General features: G+C 44.9%; 1 protein-coding gene across 6 annotated transcripts in view; it reads right to left on the reverse strand.

The window, feature by feature from the left end:
* The window catches only part of SMARCA2 (SWI/SNF related BAF chromatin remodeling complex subunit ATPase 2), a 170,673-nt gene that overhangs the window by 101,458 nt on the left and 51,999 nt on the right, over positions 1 to 17,216 (reverse strand). For all 6 annotated transcript variants that reach the window (XM_084758050.1, XM_084758047.1, XM_084758049.1 and 3 more), the window contains 5 exons: positions 9,864 to 9,917; positions 5,407 to 5,537; positions 5,126 to 5,183; positions 2,928 to 3,028; positions 996 to 1,143 (listed from right to left, as the gene is read on the reverse strand). In XM_084758050.1, coding sequence (XP_084614176.1) covers positions 996 to 1,143; positions 2,928 to 3,028; positions 5,126 to 5,183; positions 5,407 to 5,537; positions 9,864 to 9,917 — 492 coding nt within the window. The remainder of the gene's footprint in view (positions 1 to 995; positions 1,144 to 2,927; positions 3,029 to 5,125; positions 5,184 to 5,406; positions 5,538 to 9,863; positions 9,918 to 17,216) is intronic.

The raw sequence follows: 17,216 nt of genomic DNA on the forward strand, positions 1-17,216 counted from the left end.
TACCTTAAGAAAAGGGTGTAACTCCAAGAGATGACACTCTGAACCCTGTGGGATGGCTGAGCTGTGGTACATGGGGAACCAGCCTGGAGCATGAGTGAGGTCAAGCCATGTCCAAACCCCAAAACTCTCATCTTGAGACAGGCCAGACTAAGAGTCGCTCCCTCCCTGTTCCGGGCCTGCATGCTCCAGTGCATGTAGCCTTGTGGACCCCCACCTCTGCAACCCTTGAATTAGTCACACAGCCTGACGGCCAGGTTTCAGGACATGCCCAGCTAGCACCTGGAATGCCTCTCCATGCCAATGAAGCATTCCCAGCACGTTAGCCCCCAGCCGATGATGTAATTCACACCGAAAATCCCTACCCATTTCCCCAAGATTTATACAGCTTTTATCCCCCAAAATAAAGGGGAGCTGTTTCATTGAAAACCATCTTGCAGAAGGCTTTTCTTCCCCTGGCACTCACCACAGACCAAGATCCTGCTAACCCACCTGCCAGGTTAACCCTTCTAGCACCGGTGCACAACATGCCTGTGTACCCCAAAGCCAGAAATAAACCTGGGACCACAGAACCCCTAGCATCCAACTATTACTACTACAACTAAGGTTGAAGTGATAACTTTGTTTACTTCAAGTCCCCCAGCCGAATGTACGGAGATGGTTTTTCTCTTTTTGCAGAGAACCACAGTAAAACTGATCCAAGATGAAGCCAGCATTTCTTAGAAAACCCATTCCAAGACGACAGAAACAAAGCCGGTGTAGTGCAGCAATATTGAGCACACAGCTCTGAAAGAAGCAAGCTAGCTGCTCCTGGCCCCTGGTGTGGCGGAGTGGGCTCTGGGTAACGTAAGGCTCTCAACCTGGAATGCCTTCCCATCTTCAAAACCTCCTCCTAAGTTGACTAAGGCTTCTGGAGTGAGGCCTACGCACTTGGGGATGGTGTGTATGCAAGACCGAGGCTTGCTATGGGGACACGCACATACACGCCAGTTGCTTACCTGGTAATGCTTCAGGGTGCCGTTAATGAGGAGGGCAGACTGCTTCTCCACCCTCTCGGAGATGGCGTGAGCCACCGTGTAGTAGGACTGTGACCCTCTGGCACTGTACTGCATGCTGTATTCATCGTCCACGTCCTGCTTTGCAGTCCTGAAAGAGCGCAAGTGGGAAGTCCACGGAGATGTTAGATTCCATGTGTTACTTTGTCCCAAATGACGGGAGAGTCTAAAGCTGCTGTTGTAGGAATTGCCTGCCCTACAGTTACAATTGCTCTCTGTAAAGTTCACAAAAGCCAAACAGGACGAGCAGAACCCTATCAACTCCACATTATGCTTGTGAGGAACTTGGGCCTAGGACAGGTTACTCTCAAGGTCATAAAAGGTGCCCAGCTGGGGCCTGTCCTGCATGCACAGCTGGAGACCAGCACCTTGCTGGAGGAAGTTGTCCTGGGTCCTTTGGATGCAAGATAAATCTAAAGCTTGGTGGGCAAGTAGGAGAGGACTGAAAAGGACATGAGTCGAGAAGGAGAGGATAAAGGGGTTTTTGTAGGGGAGATAAACATATTTTTGTGTTGATCCCAAGTGTGAGATGGGGAACAAACTTGTGAGAGAGCAGGATGTTTTTCCACTTAGAAGTCCAACGACTTTGTAGGGGAGCTTGGATGTTGCCAACTGAAATTGAGATTCTGAGAGGATATATTCCCCAAAACAAGAGGCTTGTGGGGGTGGGGGTGGGGTAAGGGAGAGGCGACTTGGGATTGTTTTGGCTGTTCATCAACACTTTGGGAGATGCTCCTAGAGAGAGCTGCTCCAGGGAAGGCTTCAAGACTTGGGGCTCCAGCTGACCATCTGGGCCTCTGCTGCTGTTCCAGGTTCTAGCAGTCACCTTGGTTGAACTGCAGGTTTGCTGCGGGCCTGCTGACTATGCCAGGAGAATTGCTCCTTGGAACTGATATCCTTAAGGTTTCCTTACTGTGTTCCTTAATCTCCTTTTCCTATTGTTTAGGTTAGTCGTAAGTGAGGTATGCTCTGTTAGTGAGTTCACAATAAAGTGTAATTGTTAAGAAAATTGAGCCTACGGGCGTTCTTCTTTCTACTATGTCTTTTACCCAATGCATATGGACGAGCAACTGTTCATTCTTACAAAGCCTTTGTTGAATAAGCAGGGGGACACTGGAGAACAAAGGCCCCGAAAGTGGGTATACAAGCCGGGAAGGGAAAAAACATACTAGAGCATCCACTTCTTCATTTCAGGAAGTCTCATGTTTTGAATGTCCTCTTCAGTCAGCTATTTCAGAACAACATCCTACAACAGTCACACGGTGTGTGAACCACTGGAGACTCGGCTGAAATGGGGTAAAGAAGTGGCGCCCTGTACCCAGACTGGGGGAGCTGAAGCTAAAAGTATAGACTTGGTCAGAGAGGGCAGCTGCCGAACCTACAACAGCCAGGATGATACAAAAATGGCATTCACACTTGGGCTTCTGGGTATGTTGATGGCCTTGAGGTGGGCCCGGATAGGTAGACAGCAGGGCCCTCGTGTGTGTGTGTGTGTGTGTGTGTGTGTGTGTGTGTGTGTGTGTGTGTGTGTGTGTAAGTTTGATCAGTCTAATCTAGGATAGAGGTACAAATAGCAGGTGTGAAGTCCAGAAAAGAGCCTGAGCTGGAGACAGGATTCTTGAGTCAAGGAAAGGAGAAAAAGGGAAGGAGGGAGGGAGGGAGGGAAGGGGGGGAGAAGGGAGGGACAGAGGGAGATAAGCAACACAAAGCCCTTGGCCAGAGCTCAGGAGCTGAAGGAGCTGAAGGAACACTCTTAATTGGAGTGTGAGTATGAAGTCAATTCCTGTCTTTAAATAGGATTTGCAAACAGAAAAACCACACCACATGAACCTCGGACACTGATGCACTGTAATGAAAACTCTGAGGGCCACGTACTCAATGATCTGCTTGGCATCCTTTTCAGAAACTTCCTCACTGTTTGGATCCAGCAGTATCTTCTCTTCCGTTTCCTGCCGACTGGACTCTTCCTCTTCATCCTGCAGGAAGAGCAAGAGACACAGTGAGGCCTATATTTTAACAGGCAAGTTCTACCTCTCCGATTAGTGCTTTTTATAAAGAGATTAAATAGTATTTTGCTTCACAAATGAAGCAAGTAAATCCAATTAAGGGAGGAAGCAAATTTAGCATCTGCTTCAACCAAGTGATTCACCACTTCACTGCTGAATTCGAGAAAGGGATGCTCCAGGGGTCTCCAAGACCAGCACTCCTAAGAAGGAGTGTGTGAAAAATCACACCAGCAAAACATACAATTATTTGGCCATTCAAAGCAGATACACAGACCATATCTGCTCTTTTAGAATTCTATATTCCTGGATCCAAAAGCAGATGCTAGAGACTTCACATCCTCCTGAGAATGCTCTTTCAGGTGATGACATGCGACTCTGCGGTCCCTGAGTGCTGTAGAGGATCTGAACTGGTAAAGCACACTGTTTTCAGAGGCTGCCTCACATCACACATTTCTGAGCGTTCAGGAAAAAAGCTTCATTGCCTCAGCAAAGGATATGATTGCCTCCTCAGCTCTGAAAGGCATCACTAATATTCATTATGCCTACCATTAACCTGACGTTTCAAAACCGTCTAAAGGAGAGAATGTGTTTCCTAACCACTGACTGGAGGAAAGGCACACGTGACAGAGTACTGATGGTGACATCAAGACAATGCCATCAGATCGTTCAGAAGTGCCTCCTAGAAATGAGGTGCTACGAGTCACTCACTGGCTGGTGGCCTGGGGCTCCTGTCACTTGGTCCGAGCGCCATCTCTTACCAGCTGTCAGGAGATGTCTGCAACTGTCAACATCTGGGTGGCATGGGCTACCTAAACTGCTCACTTGATCTTATCTTTACACATCCAGGCTCTTCCTCAGAGAGAAAAATCTTGTGACAGATCATTTATAGAGCCATTCACTCCCAAGCAAGAGCGAGAGAGGGTAGTTTGGAGATATTATCATGGAGTATTTGCTTTTTAATGGTTATGTTTTTCTAAATGAAATTTTTATTGTTTTCTGAAAGCAGTAAATGTTCACGGTATATTAATTTAGAAAGCAAAAATCCAAAATGCAGAAGGAAAATGACCATTGCCTTAAAATCCTTGTCAGTTATTAAGCAAGGGCTGTGTCAGCGGCGGCTTGGCATCTGCGCATCTGTGCATCTGTGGCATGCTACACTACAGTCCTATATCCTGGTCCAAACCAGGCTTGATGACTACTAGCCAGACTCAAGCAAAGAATATAAAATTGGTTAATCTTTTTATTTGTACTAATCAAGCATTTCATAATTAATCTACCAAATACCTCTATTATTTCTTAATCTCTAGTGAGAGTACCCATGATTCTCACTTTATGTCCTAAATGTGTTATGCATTCCTTCCAAGAAATAAGAGAAATACATCCTCTTTTGAGTAGCTAGCATATATAAAATTTCAAAATTAAGGGTCATGTTTAAAGAGAAGTCCAGACGATCATTAAAGTCTTTAGGCCTTTTCTATTTCAGGTCCCAAACACATAACTTCTCTTTTTCTTTGATTGCTTTTTGTTTTGTTTTGTTTTGTGTTCAAGACAGGGGGTCTCTCTGTGTAGCCTTGGCTGTCCTGGACTTGCTATGCAGACCAGGCTGGCCTCGAACTCACAGCAATCCTCCTGCCTCTGCCTCCTGAGTGCTGGGATTAAAGGCATGTGCCACCACACCCGGCTCCAAACCCATAACTTCTAATGGACTCCAAGGCTTAGAAGACAGCACAAGTTCTTGGGCAGTTAGCGCCCACTACAGACCACTTGGGGACAGGAAACTCGCAAAGCAAGCCATCTTCAAAACTCTCCTTCGAAGACCTCCCCCACCACCTCTAATCTGACGACAGCTTCTCTTTTCTTGCTTCCAAATGAATTTAGGATTTGTCAATATCTATCTCCATAGCCAGAAGAGCTGACAGTGGGTGACTAGGCACACACCATCAGAGCCTTTCCAAACGCTTAGCCCCAGTCCTCACCTGAAAACAAACTCGGGAAGAAGGAGCTTTGCTTGCTCCTCCGTTAGCTTTGGAGCCAGCGAACCCCACAGAAGACTAAGTGTGCACGTACCTCTTCCTCATAGTCAGACTCACTCTCCTCACTGTCAGACCTGGGTGCAACTTCATAACTAGGGAAAAAAAGGAGAAGAGGGGGGCTGACTTTTCTGTTATAAACACAGGCATTCTCGACGTGACCGCAACACCCTACGGGCAGATGACAAACGCAGACACGAAACTTCCCCAGCTCAGCAATGGCTACCCTGGTTCTGTTTGGGAATTTTCCAAGGGATGCCACACCCACCCCTAGTCAAAGAAGCTCCAAAAACCACAGTAAGCATTTCAACACCATACCCAGGATTCATCTCCAGCCAGGCGTCCAGCTGACTTGCTTTAGGTGCTTCTGGTCCGAAGAGGACCTTGCCAGTTTCTGTGTGTGTCACTTTGACAGGCAGGTCACTCATCTGGCTGCTTTCATCTATTGGCTGGAAAGGCAAAAAGAAATCAAGTCAGCCTGGGATGTTAGGAGGCTCTGTCAGTTCGACGTTGGATATTTCTCGGGCTGTCTCAAACAAAAAAACAACAACAACAACAACAAAAAAAAACAAAAAAAAAACTGGCTGTGGCTTGATAGTACAGAACGTGTCTCACATGTGCAAGGTTCTGAACTTGATCCTCAACAAAAGCCTTAATCCATTTGTAGCGAGAATTTTGGTTTCTTTAAAAACCCAGATATGTTGGGATCAACCCCAGGTGTGGGATATGGGGCTGCCTCAGATTGGTGGCATGATTTGTCTCATGCTCTAGCAGGGCATGATTTTGCCAGCTGAAGATAGTTTATGTTGAGAATTCTGGGGACTCTTGAGAGAGTATATAATGCTAGAGCCCCAGAGGAGCTCTGGCGGCTGCTGTTCTGCTGCTGCTGCTGCTGCTTTTGCTGGGTTGCTGGCTGCTGGATTGCTGGTGGCTGGCTGGAAATATCCTGACAACTAAGATTGGGCTTGCCCCAGGGACACCCCTAATCAGCAGCAGGTAGTCTAAAGAGATCTACACCCTCTTTCCCCTCTATCCTTCTTTCTTTCTGTCCTTGTGTTGGGGGGGGGGGGGAAGTTGGAAGAGATTGGGGTGGAGAAGCGTGGTAGGAAAAAGAACCCAATGAAATAGCCAAAACTCTGGCTACACACATTGGCCTCCCTGGGACCTAAAGTACAGGTGCGAGGCTTTGGCTTTTCTAACTGGCTGTATTTGCCAAGACTCTCAGTTAGAAGATAAAAAACGTTCGAGAAAGCTGGGATACAGGTACACTGACAGAAGGCCAAACCACAGTGGCAGCAACACCAATGGAGTGACATTGGCTACGCCAAGCTCCTGCCAGCTCCAAACACCAGCCACATCGTTACTGGGTCAGTTATACAGGCCAAGATAAAACTAAGTTAGAGCCCTAAGACAGACTCTCCAGACAGCCTACTACACACTGAACATCCCTCACCCCCAAATCCAACTTGCGAAACTTTCTGAGCACGTACATGATGGAACAAGTGGACAATTCAGTAACTGGCCCAATGGGAAGGGCTATCCATAGCCAGTCAAAACACACGCATACTAAAGAAATGCATACAGTTACCTTCAGACTATACATTAAGGCCTATGTGGGGAAAAAAAAGATGTATATGAAGCATAGTTGTAGTCTATTAGATCTAGGTCCTATCCCCCAAGGTGTCTCATTTTTATGTAAGTACTCCAAAGTCCCAGCCTCAACCCCACACTGAACGGAAACACTTCCGGCTGCAAGCATTTAGGACGAGGAATGCTCCCCCTGTAACAAATTCCATTCTTACTTCAGGCAAGTGGACCTGGTTCGCGTCATTTAGAACTAAGAGTCCCCCGATCCTTCACCTAACACTCCCAGGGAGCAATTCCTGCGAGCTGTGGTTTTGGCTAGAACAACAGAATGTAGCCCATGCCATCTACTGAAAAACAGTGTGCTTTATCTGCAGCCAACCCACAAGAATGGAGGAGTCTAATTCAACCCTCGGAATTGTGGGTATGGTAAACAAACAAACAAACAACAACAAAACGCTGCCTCTTGGAAACCTGAAGAACTGACCAAAACAAAGATGAAGTTCATTATCAGACTCTACCAAAAATAAAAAATTTTTAAAAAGGCTTGCTCAGAAAATTAAGACTATGAAGAACTGCAGAGGCTGTAGATAATGTGCCCCAGAGAACAGGCTGTCTTGAAGAGGCTGGAAATGGAGCAACCCTATGCAAATGGATGCTACTAATTGTAAGGTGACCGACTTCTAGGAGCAGGGCCCTGGGTAGGACACTTGGAAACGCTTCATTTGTGTGTGCACCCTGCTATCTACTTCCTAAAGACTAGTAAAACGGACTGTTCGGGCAAATTCATTATTTCAAAGAATTGGCCCTAAATTACTCTTAATTAGTTCTGTGGTCAAATAAATACATGCAACACTATTGGCGTAATTAGGATTGTCATATAATTTATTCCAATTAAGCCAAAAAAAAAAAGATAAGGAAAAACAGTTGGCCGATGTTACTTTCTGTATCTTGGAGAAAAATAACCAAAAAGAAACCCAAACTCCAGTAGCTCTTTCCTCCAGCTCCCTCAGCAAAGCACCATCAAATCAGAACCAATATTAGTGACTAATCACAAAGATAACTATAAAAGAAAAGGCTTGCCCCAGCCTGTCAGCTTTCCTCGCTCTCCTGGGCGCTAAAGTGATCGTTCTGAGTTGTGCTGCTCTACACAGCAACATGATTCTTCCTCATTAAGGTAAAAGGTCATCTCCACACTAGACAGAGAGAAGGGAAATCCAGCATTTGCTACCATTTCCCTGGTTGGGGGTGGGGGTGGGGACACGACCATGACCATATATGTTATCGTGGGCTATTATAATACAGCCTGTTTTATTGCTGATGTCACACCTTGGAGAAAACTGGAAATCACTGTGGGTGGAATTAGAACTCTGGCAAAAAAAAAAAAAAAAAAAAAAAGGCACAGAATGAGACCAAGAGAAAGAAGGAAGAGCATTATTTCAAAGCAAACTGAGCAAGATGTCCACTTTGCAAACTTTAGCAAACAGAACTCACAAGTGTTAACACTGACGATGAAGGGGGAAAAAAACCCCAGCATGATGTCACAGGCCCAAGATCAGGCTAATTTCCACACAAAATAAGAGATGAGAGGACTAGAAGGTGTTGAGTCACCCTGGTGGGGGAGGGGGGGGAGGACTGCCTTCCTCAGAGAAGGCTGGTGTAAGGCCGGCCCTTGTTGCTTCGAAGTGCTCCAACACAGCATTCTACCCTGGTAAGAGTTGGCCTAGAGTTTTGTACATATCAATATTTATCCTGATCTTTTCCTTCCTTGCAGTGGCTTAGAGTGGCTAGCCAACAGCTATTTTCAAGAGGTTTCTGCATGTCAGCAGTCCATCCCTTCTTTCTGCATCTAGCCATGGGAACTCACATGGAAGCCTCGTGATTCTAGAATGAAATGGGCAACCCCTCCACCATCCTATGCTCTAAGCAGGCTTCTCAGGCAGGGCCCCCTGAGGGAAGGTAATTAAAATAAAACAAAACAAAACCTCTCTAAGTCTTGCACCTCTCCATGACTGGACACATCCTTCAGTTTTTCAGGGGGGAAAAAAATCCAATAAATAAATAATTGCCTCCTCAGAGCTCAAGAGAATATCAGAAATTCTAGGATATACAATTAAGGACAATGCCTGTGTAGCTCTACATACAATCTATATTGTAAGCCTACAGAAATAACCCAATAAAAATCTAGAATATGTGAACTGACTGCTTTACACATTTTTTTCTTATTTCAAATTAGTAAATAAGTAGGGAAATTGGGCTGTATTTATGCTTCTGTGTTATTTACTTGCCAAGTGTAATCATGGGATCACTTTACCCTCTTATGCCTTCTCCATAGTCATAATATGCTTATCTGTATACAGAATGGTACACAAGAAACTATCAGCTGATCAGCAATCTTGGGACAGTGTTATTCTAGTTTTCTACTGTGTTACTGGTCTGTGGTTTGTCCCCTACCCCCATGCCTCTGTGTGTGTGTGTGTGTGTGTGTGTGTGTGTGTGTGTGTGTGTGTGTACACAAATATGCTCATTCATATGTTTGAGTGCAGGCATATGTGTGGAGGACAGAGGGTACTCTTGGCTATCGGACCTTACATCACTTTGAGAAAAGGTCTCAATGTTGTTTGCCACTATGAGTTTCTGGCTAGCTGGTCCTCAAGCTTTCAGGGGGTCCCTCCACCTTTGCTTCCCATGTAAAGGTAGAAACACTGGGTTTACAGACACGTGCTACCACATGCAGCTTTACATGGGTCTTGCGTATCCTAACTTGTCCTCACATTTGCACAGTGAGAACTCTACCTACTGTGCCATATCTCCATCCCCTGGTGCACTATTTTTTTTTTTTTTTTTTTTTACTTTAAAAAGGATCAGCTAAGGGCCTGGAGAGGTGGCACAGCAGTTCAGAACACATGCTGCTGCTCTTGCAAAAGACCCAAGTTTGGTCCCAGATTCACAATGGTCCATAACTCTAGCACTAGAGAATAGACACTCTCTTCCGACCTCTGTGGGCACTAACATAAACATGCAGATAGATATACATGTAGAGACACACATATATACCGATGAATAGAACTTTTTTTATAAAAATGAGTGGGTCAGGGAAACTGAAGTTATAGTACACGAAGAATGGTGCAATAGGGTGTGACCAACTGCCCCAGCACAGCCCAGGAGCCAACGGGAGCCACTACCCTTACCTCTCCGTCTGGTCCCAGGGCAGACTCCCCTCCCTCTGCATTCTCTTCAGCCTTCTGCAAAACAACAAAGTCGAGTGTTATGCATACATCAAGAATATAGGATGGGAATTCATTCATGGCAACTCCCACACATAACTTTCATGGTTATGTGTCGTCCTCACAAAACAAAAGTGCGAATGCTAACGTATTTCGTTTTTCTCTCTTTGCTGAGACAAAGCATACACTGTATTAGCAACTTGTGGGGAGTCATTTAAAGCCAGCTGCGATTCAAGGCCTGCCCACTAGAGATCTGTGGAGAGCATCGTTAGAGACCCACAGAGCTTAAGACACGGGTACCATCAAGACAGAAGGCAGAATCAGAAACACTGTCTCATGTTTGGCACTGAAGACAAATCCTGACATAATTAGTTTGACTTCCCTAATTCCCTAAGCAAGTTTTCATCAGCAACGAAGAACAGCATTCTAAAACTGTCCATCAACCAAAAGCTCTGAACCGCTCCGCAGTCATAAAAACACAAAACAAAACAAAATCCTGCGCATTCCCTGGGTGGCTTCCACTCTACCTAATTGGCTCTCATAGCACACAGTATCTCCACAATGTGTATGCGGAGAAACCGATGCATATCTACTGCGTCCTCATGAAAACAGTCCATCATCTAACATTATTTAAATAGTCCAGTGCCTCCGTGCATTAACCCCGATGTGCCTCAGCGACATGGAAATGAGAAACTAGGGTGATGTCACATATGATACACATGCCACAATATACACACTGTACACATACACACATGATACACATACCAGAGTCTCATCTGTGATATATGCAAACTAGTCAAAAATGCCTTCCATTTACAACACCTGCCTGACAGGCAAAATACTTTCCAGATACAGGATCTCTCCTTTAAAATTATTCCTAAAAAGCCACACTACTTCCTTGTAATAAAACAGGGAGAGAAAGGCTGCAGTCACTGACTTTTACCAAGACATTTAGAGAAACGAGCTTTCTACCCTAGGACTCTTTAGTTAGTTGGAAAATATAGACAATAATACGGAATCAACATTAACTCTCCTTTTACTTATGGCATTCATTATATTAATACTTTTATCTTCTATGAAAATAATTAGTCTTTGTTAAAAAGCAACTTTACTGAAGTTAAACGTCTAAAATCTAGCCTTTTCCCACACTGAATGAGTCCTACAAATGTATGACTTTTTAATAGTTCTTTTCAATGTGATATATAATTTCTTACCAAATACATTCTCTATGTCCCTCTCACATGTGTGCGCATACATGTACACACACACACACACACACACACACACACACACACACACACACACACACACGGAGAGAAAGAGAGACAGACAGAGAGCAGGGTGTGTGTGATAAAGCATAAATAACATAGTTTCTACCAAAGATTAGGAAAATATAGGCTCCTACGCTTAGACTTGCCCAAGACTTGTATTTTCTGTATTGCCACCCAGAAGAAGAAGTGTGTACGGGCTCAGAGAACTGATGCGTGGAGTCACACCCACGGGCCCCCCACCTAGCCTGGGGAGGCATTCCAACAACGACAGAGACCTTGTGTTCAGAACAGAGAGCATCCACTGAAGGTTCCATTTTTGGGATTCTCGAGCACTATACTCCAGAGGTGGTTTTAATTAATGAGAGAAAGTCAATTAATCCCACCATTCTTTCCATAGGAGCCAGAAATAATCTACGAATTTGGCCAACAAAGAAAATCAAAGGAGACAATGAAAAAGCCAATTTGAAACAGCCAGCGGCTGGAACTGGATCGCCGTTTCAATGAACAGCACATTAAGAAGCTTGAAGCACCGTAGAATCAAAACCACCCAGCAGTATACTCTCTTATGAATATACCATGAGCTAGCCGGAGCCTTATCTAAAATCTGCCTCATAATCAGACCCTTTCATTACATAAAGGCCCCTAAACTCTGCAATGTTTAATGCCATGAGACACCAAGAAGCAAAGTGCAGTTATGTGAGCTCCTCCAGCCCTTGGTTCTGGGACCAGACAAGTTGCACAGGAGTCACCTCTGACTACCCAGGGGCCCTTAGCTGTGTAACAACCCTGAACAAACTGGCTTCTCTTTGCCCTGAGTTTCTGCTGCAGGACTAGTCATTCCAGAGCTCACGTGGTGCAAGATAAAAAACCCTTTCGCCAGTTCACAGTCATGGACGGCAGGTCAGGAGCTAGTGGCGCTGCCTACAGTTAAGGCCAGCTCTGTCTGAAAAAGGCTCCCTGAGGCTACACGGTTGGGCTTCTACTTGCGCAAGGAGGATTCACGCCCACGGGGGAGGCGAATCACTAGGTGAGTAGGTAGCAGGTAAAAGAATGAACAAAGCACCGTTGTGAGCAGGGCGTTTCACTTAGGGTCCACTCACTGATCTTCCATATTTCTATTGTTGCTATTGTTTATTACCCTTTACTAGTATTGCTAGCATCGTCACAATTGGGAGCCAAAATATTTTTTTCAAGTCATAAAATGGTTAAGAACCGACATATTGGACTAGGGTCCTGGAGTCACCTCTGTCATACCCACCCTTGTCCTTGGACCCAATTCTACCATTTTGAGACATGAAAGCGAGGTGGCAGTCTACTCTACAGCAAGAGCCAGCAGCTCCTCCCATCATGCTCTGGGCTTCTGATTTTATGGCTCTTTCTTTCAAAAATCCACCAGACTGAAGTTTTAATGTCAACATAGAAAAGAAAACCCAAAACCCCTACCCCTTTACACTAGATACCCAAGAGACTGCGACTTTTGCTTCCTTTGGAATGGACTTCGGACAGTCTCTGGCCCCAGGTGAGACAGCTTGGTGCAAATGCAGCACAAGTTGACAGTATTCCCACCCTGAGAAATGTTCTAATGCAGTTACCTGTGCCATGGAACCACCGACACATGCTCTAATGCCACTGTCTGGTGCCTTCACCTAACCCCATTGATTGAAACCAAAAACATAATCACACTAAAACACTGCAATCCAGTCATTAATCATGACTGGAGAAAGCCTGCCCTGGATTCTTCCTAACAAAACGCTGCAAACTAATTATGCTTATGGGGGGATGAAAGCACAATTAACCTACTCACGTCAGGGGAATGTGTGTGATACGAATTAATCCTAACTACAGATTACTCATTACTAAAAGTTACTAAAACTCAAACGGATTTGGGTTCACAGTTTCAAAGGCCGATGTCAATTTACATTCTCCACTTTAGAATGGGTTCACAGACAATGCAAGTGACTCATCTTCCGTTCAATGGGCTTTATAACATGAACAGTAGGGGCTCCTGGAAAAAGGACTTCCGGACATAGGAAAATGTTGTGTCAGCTAAAAATCAACAAGACAGACTTCACTGCAGCAGTCGGCTCAGATTACAACATCGACGTTGCCTTGTTTTGTAAGGAAAGTTTTATGTCGACTATTTTATAGAATCCATTTCTGCCCCCAGCAGGTATTACCATTGTGTGCTGGATCAACGTCCAAACACGGGGGTACCTTAAGGGCTCATTCTGCTTTTCTGGAAGTGAAGCTTTCAGGAACCACTTGATTTATTTTTACTGTCGATTAAGTGGACCTCTGAGCACGGAGACAGGTGCTCAGGCAATAAAAAATGCCCAGGAATATCAAATTAGCGGGCATTTGCACACTGCCTGGGTCAGGTCCTACAGAGAAAGCCAATTTGAACATTTGACTCGGGTAACTGGTCAAGCCAGTTAAACAGGACTTGGCTTCAAACTGGCTTCACTCATTTTTGACAATGGACTGATGAGGAGGTAAACTTGACTGCCGTAGAAGTGTGCTCTCTGCAGCCCTCACATCCATGTGCGCAGAACTGCCTAAGCAGCTTTCTTTCGCCTATGGAGCCTTGGAAGGAAACATTGCAATAAACTATTGACTCTTTTGGAAGACAGAAAAGATAAAATAATTGAAAGATGCTGGGAGTAACTTCAATTTACAACAAATGTCGCAAGGACACTGTTGTTTTGTTTCAATGAAAATCATCCTAGCTGGCTCTGGTGTCTGTGTTTAACATCTAAAAAGGTTAAAAAAAAAAACACATTTCCAGTCGCTGTATTGAATAATGCACTGTGTCCAGAAAGGTCTCCCTTCGATGTAGCAGAGCCCTGAGCTGTACTTAGAAACGTGGACGGGAGAGAAGTAAGAGAAAGAAGAACAAACAAAAGGACTTTAAGAACTGACCGTACTGAGGCCACTCGGACTCAGAAAGACGAAAATTGCCACATTTTTCTCTCCTGCTTTCTAATGTAAATGAAGATAATGTAAACCCAGGGAGTGAGAGTTGGTCTAGGCTATTAGACTACATAGCTTAAGGCCGGGCGTGGTGGCACACGCCTTTAATCCCAGCACTCCACTTGGGAGGCTGAGGCTAACCTGGTCTACAAAGTGAGTCCAGAACAGCCAAGGCTATGCAGAGAGACCTTGTCTCGAAAAACAAAAAACAAAAAACAAACAAACAAAGACTACAGAGCTTGAGAGAGGAGACCGAAAGGCACTGAGGGCAGGATACAGACTACAAAAGAACAGAAGTCACATAAAAACATAGAGGAAGCTCTACAAAGACTGGGAGGGTACAAGGAAGAGAAGGATGACAGGAGGAAATCAGCGGCCAGGAAGGAGCAAAACAAACCTTGTGTGAGAAGTAACAATAAATCTAAGGTTCTGTATGCTAGTAAACAATAAGACAAAATACGCCAAGCCATGATGACAGCATTACCTGGCAGTGCTGTCCATGGGCTCAGCCCATGCCTAATACGACCATAGCTTCTCAAGACACATCAAACACACAGCACAGGAATGTGCTAGATTGTATCACACAGAAGAGGCTGAAGGGAAGACTTTATATTTAATCTTCGTTAGGCTCAAATAGTGCTCTAGATGCTAAACCAAGACAACTGAACTTAAGGACCCTGTGCCTCGGGCAAGAGCTCTTAGCCACAGCTTATGCAAAGACTGTGCCTGAAGCACTATGGGAAATATCTACTTAGCACTACCAGAAAGCAGTCTAAAGCAGAGGCCATGGGAGTGAGAAGCTCCCCTCTGTAGAGCTGCTGGGAAGTCTCGTCATAGGCAGGGTCTACCAGAATACTTAATCCTCATTTCCCTTCTACATGCCAGTGCCAGCGAGCGCAGTCAGTCACTGTCCTAACACACAACCGATGCTCAGCTGGAAAACACAACTAGCTGGCCCTGCTGGTCTCTGCTGGTAACTCTAGCACTTAAGAAGTAGAGGTCAAGGTCATGCCTGGTTATATAACAAGTTCAAGACCAGCCTGGGCTACATGTGACTTTGGGTTTCTTTGGTTTGTTGTTGTTGTTGTTGTTGTTGTTGTTGTTGTTGTTGTTGTTAAGATAAATATAAAAAGAAATGGACAACTTATTGAACATCACAAAATATGCAGTCAAGATAAAAAAATGGTCTTTAATTTTTAATTATATTAAAACTTTGAGAGAGAGAGAGAGGGAGAGAGAAGGAGAGAGAGAGATGTCTCCATGTGCCACCGCATACATGTGGAGGTCAGAGGACAGCCTGCAGAATCATTACTCTCCTTACACTATGTGGATGCTGGATAGCTAGCTCAGGTCAGTCCTTAGGCTTGGAGACAAGGCCTTAACCCACCCAGCCGTCTCCCCAGCCTTATTTTCAAAAGCAAAGCAAAGAAGTCAGATGGAAAAACCAAGCGCATTTCAACATCACTCTACTCATTTATCATGACACTGCTTGGTGTAGCATCCAATACCTACGGCGCGTTACTGTGTGCCAGCAGGTGCTCCTAATGCACGGCAGACATAGAGGGCAGAAAGGACTTCCATGCCTTGCCCTGCTTAGCAGCATTGTCCAGTTGACACCCCTGGAGTCAGCTGGGAAGGGGGAGTCTCCATAGAGGGACTGTCTGAATGAGGCTGTGGCCTCTCATCTGTGAGAGATTTTCTTGCTTGTTGTGGGAAGCCTAGAGTTTCTGCCTTGATGCTCCTCAATGGTGGAGTGTCACCGGGATGTGTAAGCTAAACTAATGCTTCCTTCCCATGTAAGCTACTTTTGGTCATGGTGTTTATCACAGCAACAGAAATCAAACTAGAGCCGACCCCTTTGGTGGATAATCAACAGGGCACTCTATTATTATAGAGCGATTTAATGACATACCCTACAAGAGACTAATAGCAAATTAGTCTGCAAGCATTTTCTCATGCAGCTCTGAATTTAAAGGCTGCACGATAGCATGATATGGAGGTTAGTCCCATGTGCAACTGTTTGTATATGCTTGTCACAGTTTTATCTAACCCTGTCTTCAACACACACACACACACACACACACACACACACACACACACACACACACACCTCCCACCCCTGCCCCTTGTAACTACCTGTACATATTTGAGAACATCTTCATGGAGCAGAGAGCATCCTTAAGGCCACGCTGAATGCTCACAGGAATACACACCACCCACCAAACCAGCATGCCCCCCGAAATGCAGAGCTTGCTTTCACATAACACGCTAGCTCAATACTGAAAACTTATTTCTCCTCTGACCCATAAGTACAGTACAGACATAGAATTGACTTTGTTTTTCCTCTTCCATTTCAAGGCCAATAAAGAAAGACCAGTCTGAGAATGAGAAGATTCTAAGTAATTTATAAACATACACTGCATAGAAAGGCACCAAATGGGAAAAGAATTGAATTAACAAGGTCAAGGCAGGTTATAGGAAGGCAACCCTATTATTCATAAACAACACTAAACAACAAATTCTCCAGGAACAGCGAAGGCTCTGTTATGCTGGGAGATTAAAATAGAAAGGGAAAAGAAAAATCTAACTACGTACTAGTTCAACACCGAAAGTAGAAAGTAATCCTTATCCAATCAAACTTCAAGGCCAAGGATGCTTCTCTTCAATCTCAGCATCTTAGTTGCCTGCACCTTTACTGCAACCAGCTCGGGGCTATTATCTCACCGAGTAACGCATGTTTTCTCAAAATAAGAAGTGCACTGATGCTTTGTTTCATTCTCAGGACTGTAGGCAGGGGCAGCATCTTTATCTAGAGCTGTGGGAAAGCATGAGGGTGGGGCACAGTGTGCAGCTTACAGTGGGGAGACACTATGGGGGCACAGTCTGCAGCATCAAGTATTGATGTTCTCCCCCCACCCCCACCCACCCACGGCAGAGAAGCTGGAAGAGGCAACTCTCAAGCCTTCACTCTGATGAAGGGACTGGACCTACAGGTAGCACCAAGGGTCAAATAATCTTTTGAAGGCAGACCCTTCCTTTGTAGTCCAAAAACAGAAACATCTGGGACTGGCTACTC

The sequence above is a fragment of the Acomys minous genome (genome assembly GCF_964271855.1).
Source record: "Acomys minous genome assembly, chromosome: 2".
NCBI classification, from domain to species: Eukaryota; Metazoa; Chordata; class Mammalia; order Rodentia; family Muridae; genus Acomys; species Acomys minous.